The sequence below is a fragment of the Macrotis lagotis genome, chromosome 1 (assembly GCF_037893015.1).
Source record: "Macrotis lagotis isolate mMagLag1 chromosome 1, bilby.v1.9.chrom.fasta, whole genome shotgun sequence".
Taxonomy (NCBI): Eukaryota; Metazoa; Chordata; class Mammalia; order Peramelemorphia; family Peramelidae; genus Macrotis; species Macrotis lagotis.
The window spans coordinates 643751344-643757343 of record NC_133658.1 but is presented as its reverse complement, the minus strand read 5'-3'; the positions used below and the strand labels follow the sequence as shown (position 1 = coordinate 643757343).

Sequence of the window (6000 nt, the reverse complement as noted above, 5' to 3'; positions counted from 1 at the left end):
GGGAGCTGTGTGTGAGGGAGAGAGTGTGTGTTCCTGCTGGATGTGGGCTACATTGTTGCTGCTCCCGGGAGGAAGGCGGAGAGGAGAAGGCAGAGCAGGAGCAAGGGGGGGACCCTCTCCTCTCGGATGCTGCCAGAAGCCCGCGAGGCAGCGCTCTAGGATCCTGGGCCCCGGATCGCGCCTGGAGCCCACTCTCGGAGGACCCCGGCCAGCCATGGATGCCTGCAACTTGGAGCCGACGGGGACTGTTTGATTGATTGATTGTTCCGAGCGCCCTCCCTTCGCTCCCGGAGACCCCGAGATCGGGGGAGGGGGGGGGTCAGCCCGTGCCGGGGCTCCGGGACTCAGAGGAGCCCCGAGCTGCGCGGGGCGGGGGGGAGGGGGTTCCCTCCTGCCCCAGCCGGGGTCCGCGAGGAAGAGAAGGGAGAGAAGGGCGGGGAGGGGCGGAAGAGGGAAAGGAGAGGACGGGGCATGACTCGTTTAACTTGCAGCGGGCATCTGCCGAGGCTCTGAGCCGGCTGCCCCGGGGGGCCGGGCACCCCCGCTCTATCCGATCCCGAGTGGACACGCTGCAGCGAGCTGACCCGCTTACTCGGAGCGCCGGCCACCCAATATTGATCCCCGCTCGTCTTTGGGGATCGTTTCGGGAGAGGGAGGAGAGCTCTCCTCGGACCCCCTCTCCCAGGACCTACAGCCCCCAGATGGCTCGGATGGAGCATGCGGCCGCCTCTGGATGCTGGTGGGCTTTGGCTCTTAGCTTGGCCCCTCTCTGGCTCCCAGGTAAGCGGTTTCCTTCTTTCCGCCCTTATCCCTCGCTCCCGGGCTCAGACCCTCAGCCAGGCTAGGGCGCTAGGTGGCCGGACTGCCTGCAGGCTCCCGGGTGGCGGGGGGATGAGAGGGAGCAGAAAAGTTGAATCGTGGCTTAGCTAAGGTTTGGGGGGTGTGGGAGAAGAGGAGAGGGAGCCAGGCAGACCTGTTGGATGCTGTGAAAGGCAGGGTTCTCCGGGGAAAGCAAACACTTTCTTGCGGAAGGTTGTTTTTTTTTTTAATAATATGTAATCGCGTTCTATTTATTTAATAACCATCTCTCTGCTCGGGAAGCAGTTTGGAAACACTCTGTGTTACATAAATGCAAAATAATCACCGTAATTACCTTCTCGGGGTACCGATAGAACAACCCCTCCGGGGAAGGTGTCAGTCTCCGAGCTGGTGGGCTGAGGGTTTGGGAAATGGCTTACGGCGGGAAAGCCTTCTTGTCTGACATTCTCTTCTCCCTGAAATGGGGTTCGGGGACTAGGGGCTCCCCTTAAACCCGTGGACCTGGGTCTTCGGCTCCTGCGGCAGTAGGTGGACGAGTCCCAGATAGATTACTTCTCACCTGCGGCTTTCTAGGGAGATTCGGTCAGGGGGCTGGGAGGGGGTGGGGGGATGGTAAGCGGGCAAGGGGGGGGGATATCGAATCATTGGGGTGGTTGTATGGACAGGGTCCTGGAACTGAATCCCCCCCTTTCTCTAACTCCCTTCCCAGCTCAAAAAGGTCTGCACTGAGGAGGTGTTCTTTCTTCCTGTAGTCTCTCTCTGGCTGGTGGCTGCGTGACCCACTTTTCCATTCATCCCCCGGGGGTGCCCCCGCCCGTCCCAGGGTGTGGGCCTGTCGGCAACCAAGGGGTTAAATCAAAGCCCAGAGTCCGAGAGAACCAACAAAAGGTGGCTCGCGTTTGCCCATTCAGATACTGAGAGGGGAGAGGGAAGGCAGGGATCGGCCGGGGTGTATTGTGCTGGGAAATGAACTGGAAAATACGTTTGGGAGGCGAATCTAATGTTCTTAACCCCTTGAAGCCCTGCCCCTTTGCCCCCAGGGGGCATGGCTTCCCACCTCTAGGAAGGGGCCAGAAGGCAGTACGTGGCCAAGAGAGATAAAATAAGAGCACTCTAGCACCCCAGTCGAATGAAATAACCCGATGAAATAATATTTGTAAAACACTTAACACAGTCTCTGGCACAGATTAGATGCTTTCATAAACGCTTGTTTCTCTTCCCCCTGCCCCCTGGTGTGTGTGGGGGGGTGAGACACGTGATCTTCACCTTGGAATCTGGAGGTATAAGTACAGAGACCCTTTTTGTTTGGGGATGAGAAGGGGAGGTTTTGGTTATCTTGTTTGGCTGGGTGCAAGTAGTAATGCCACATTCTCAGCAGGGGGCATAGGACCTGGGTAGTCCAGGAGAGGCCAACCTGCCTTGGAAGGTAGGTGGGTGGGGAGCAAGGGGGAGAAAGGTGGAAAATCATAGGGAGGGGCTTGTCTAATAGGCTTGGCAAAGAAGCTAGAGGAAGCTAGGCTAGCACTGCAGTACCGTTTAGCTGCCCCATCTCTGGTCTCTGTTCTTAGTGGGGCGCCAAGACAACCAGAATAGACGACCAGTTCAGTAAGTGGGTTGGTCTTCCCTATTCCAACAGTGGCACTGCCCACTTAAGATGGACATCATCTTTTCTTCAGGACCTTTTTTTTTAATCAGGACCTGATAAAAGCTCTGCCCTGTCCCCTACCCCCCACTTTGGGGGCTCTGGGAAAAGGCTTTGAAGCTGTGGGCCATGGGACCAACTGGAAACACCTGGTACCTATTGTCTATGAGCCTTGGAACCTTTAGTTCTTTCATTCCCAACATACCCAAAAATCTGTAGGAAGGAGGGCAATGGTCGGCCTTGGACACCAGGGGTTAACACCCTGGACTGGGGGACTGACCTGAGGCCTGGAAGCTTTTGTGGACTGGGAAACAAAGCCTCCTCTCCCTCTCTTTGTTGTCTTATCCTTCCCTTCTATGTGATACCCTAGGGCCTCATTCCTCCTGTGGGGCTGGGGACTGACTCAGCTGCTTGCCCGCCACCTCTGGGAAGGGGGCACAGATGCTTGCTGCCCTTAGCACAAGTGTTCAAAATGAATCCTGCTCCAGGATTAGAAAGAAGGGAATCTCAGCACAGACTGGCACTAAGTGTTTTTTGATTGACTAATTGATAGATGTATTGAATCATCTGAGACTAAGTTTTGTGGTACTAAACCTTAGGTTTCTCTAGCTCTTTTCCTCCTAAGATCTCAGCACTCTTACAGATCCTATTGGTTTATTCTCCCAGCAGATTGAGAGAGGGGGAGGAGCAAGGAATGATAACCTCCATATTTCCCAAATGAAGGAACAAAAGACCAGAGAGGTTAAGCAACTTACTCAAGGTCACACAGCCTTCCTCCCCAGCCAACAGTCCTTTCTGCTAGGAACCATTGCTGCTTCTATCTGTCTTCCCTCTGGGGGAGCCAGTCTCTCCAGCCCTACTGCTCTTTTCCAGGTTCTCTCTGGGCTATGGCAGGGAGCCGAGAGGCTGTTGAGGAGAGGAGTCTAGTTGGGGAGGGGGGAGTAGAGAGAAACAGAGCCCCCGGAGTGTGCGTGGGGGCCCCTGACTTTGAAATGCTCCCCATCTGGCTGTTGAAGTATAAACAGAAATATGTTTTCAGCAACACAGACTTTGTCACTCAGGGCAGTAAAATCCTGGATTCTCTCTCTGCTTCCTGGGATTGAAATCTATTACCATTCACCGTTATTTAGTGGAGAGTATGTCAGGAACCAGATTAGAATGTGGGGCAGTGGGGAGTTATGGGGGGGCAGCATTACTTAGAAGAAGTGGGAGAGTGCCCCACTTCTATATACCTCACCCTTCTTAATTAGTTTCCCTAATCCTTTGTCATCAAAGGGAAAACATCCTAAAACACACACACCCCAAGTGTAACACACACCCTATGAATTGGTTTGAAGACCTGTTGTGGTCATAAATGGAAGGCCCCTTAACTACAGCCTTGGCAAATAGCTGGGATGGTTGCTACCTAAGAGAAGCAGAATATTGTTTTTCTTCATTCCCTTCTTCCCTTCTCATATACAGTAGTATGTGTATCATAGTCAGTATGGTTATGAAAACACCAAACTGCCAATCTGAGATTTCTTTTGATGCTTGCTAGCTGGAATTACCTAGTAAGAGACTGAACCACTGGAAATAACTTAGTGGAGAGAGTTCTCGGTTCTAAAAGTTAAAGAGGAAAATGGGCCTGGGTATAGGGGCAAGCAAAGGGAGATGGGGGGGGAAGAAGGTATTACATCACAGGCTAAGGAGAACTGAGGAAAGCGTCTAATATCCATGGGGACATGGAAATAACTGGAAGCAGTCTGTGAGGGCCTTAAGACAGGGAAAGTCAACAGGCCTTTATCTCTCCAAAGGGAATAAATGGGTCCATTAGTGAGGTCTAGTTCTCTTATGAGTCACTTTTCTTTGCTGGAGGAAAAAAATCTACAAATAACTGGTCATTGACTTTTCCTGAACCTCTTCTGCCACTATCCTTTTTTTAGGTTCTCACCCCCAGTTCCTCAGTGGGAATGGGAAAAGGAAGTGTTACCAGTGTCTCCCCTGTATAAAACATAAACTCTGCTTGGGAGATGAATTGTCTTGGGGTTGAAGGAACCATAAGAATGGTTTTGAATATGTTAACTGCCTAATTTCCCCCTCCATTGAGAACATCCTTAAGAGATGTGATGGTACCTTTGATTTGCTAATTTTTTATTTCCTGTTTCATTTGCTGAATTCAGCTGCTCCCACCTCTTGGGGTGGGGGTGGGGAGGCATGGAGGAAAAGTCCTTATCACTTGCATTGCTCATTAACCAGCTTCTCCCCTTAGTTTACAATGAAATTCTGATTGTTACCTCTGAGATAAAATACTTCTTCCCACCATGTATAGTCCATGAAATGTGAGTGCTCATACTGTGTACCTGTGACTTTCTGGGTTGAGGTCTATAGGTCAGCAGCAAATGGGAATGGGAAAGAAGTTGTAGGAAGGAGTACCAGCTTCCAGTTTAGGATTGCTCTATTCTCTGGGTCTGTTTCACTGTGCCTCAAGACAAACAGGACAATTGTATTTGTGCATACTGTATTTATATGTGTATATTAGCCCATGGTCCTATGTATAGCTCTATTTATTTAAAATGAAGGGTGGGGGTGGCTAGGTGGCACAGTAGATAAAGCACCGGCCTTGGAGTCAGGAGTACCTGGGTTCAAATCCAGTCTCAGACACTTACTAATTACCTAGCTGTGTGGCCTTGGGCAAGCCACTTAATCCCATTTGCCTTGCAAAAACCTAAAAATAAAATAATAAAATAAAATAAAATGAAGGGTGGCAGCTAGCTGACTCAGTGGTATAGACCACTGACCCTGAAGTCTGGAGGACCTGAATTCAAATTAGACCTCAAACACTTGATGCTTAACTCTCTGTGTGATCTTGAGCAAGTCACTTAACTCCATTTCCATTGCCTCATACAAACAACAATAAAATAAAATGAAGTGGTTGAGCCAAGTAATCTTTAGGGTTCCTTTAGAGTTCTAATATTCTATAATTCTATCAAATAATCTGACCACATTCAATCTAGTGACTGTAGTCAATAAGAATAGGGGTATGGAAGAAGAGGAAGATATATGGCAATCTGCTCAGTGCTTTGCAAATATTATCTCATATTATCCTCACAACAACCCTGCAAGGTATTCTTAGCCTCATTTTAGAGAAGAGGAGACTGAGGCAAACAGGTTAAGTGACCTTCCCAGAGTCACACAGTTAGTATTTGAGGCCAGTCTTCCTGAATCCAGGCTCATTGCTCTTTCTATTGCACCTTCTAGCTGTCTTCAGAAGGGTAAATTCAGGGATTTGAGAAACCTGGAACCCTGGATCCTCCTGATCTTCACCATAAATTTAGACTTGTTGGGTTCAATTCACCCACTTAATCATGTGCCTATTGTTTTAGAAAAACTCTTCAAGTTTTTTTTTCCCCACCCATATACCCTCTGCCCCTTTCTGTCTCCTCTCTCTGGGGAATTCAGCTCAATAGATATTTATTATTTAGGTGCTTATGATATGCAAGGCTCTCTGCTGGGTACTTCAGATTCAAAGATGAAAAATTCCTGCCCTCAAAAGAGGCACG

The 6000-nt window shown here is 49.8% G+C and overlaps 1 protein-coding gene across 1 annotated transcript in view; it reads left to right on the top strand.

Annotated features, from left to right (window-relative positions):
* The first annotated feature begins 436 nt into the window (after positions 1-436).
* Positions 437-6000, top strand: part of NECTIN1 (nectin cell adhesion molecule 1) — a 103072-nt gene continuing 97508 nt past the window's right edge. Inside the window, exon 1 of the mRNA XM_074215270.1 lies at positions 437-780. Within this exon, the coding sequence (XP_074071371.1) occupies positions 702-780 (79 nt within the window). The 5' untranslated portion in view covers positions 437-701. The remainder of the gene's footprint in view (positions 781-6000) is intronic.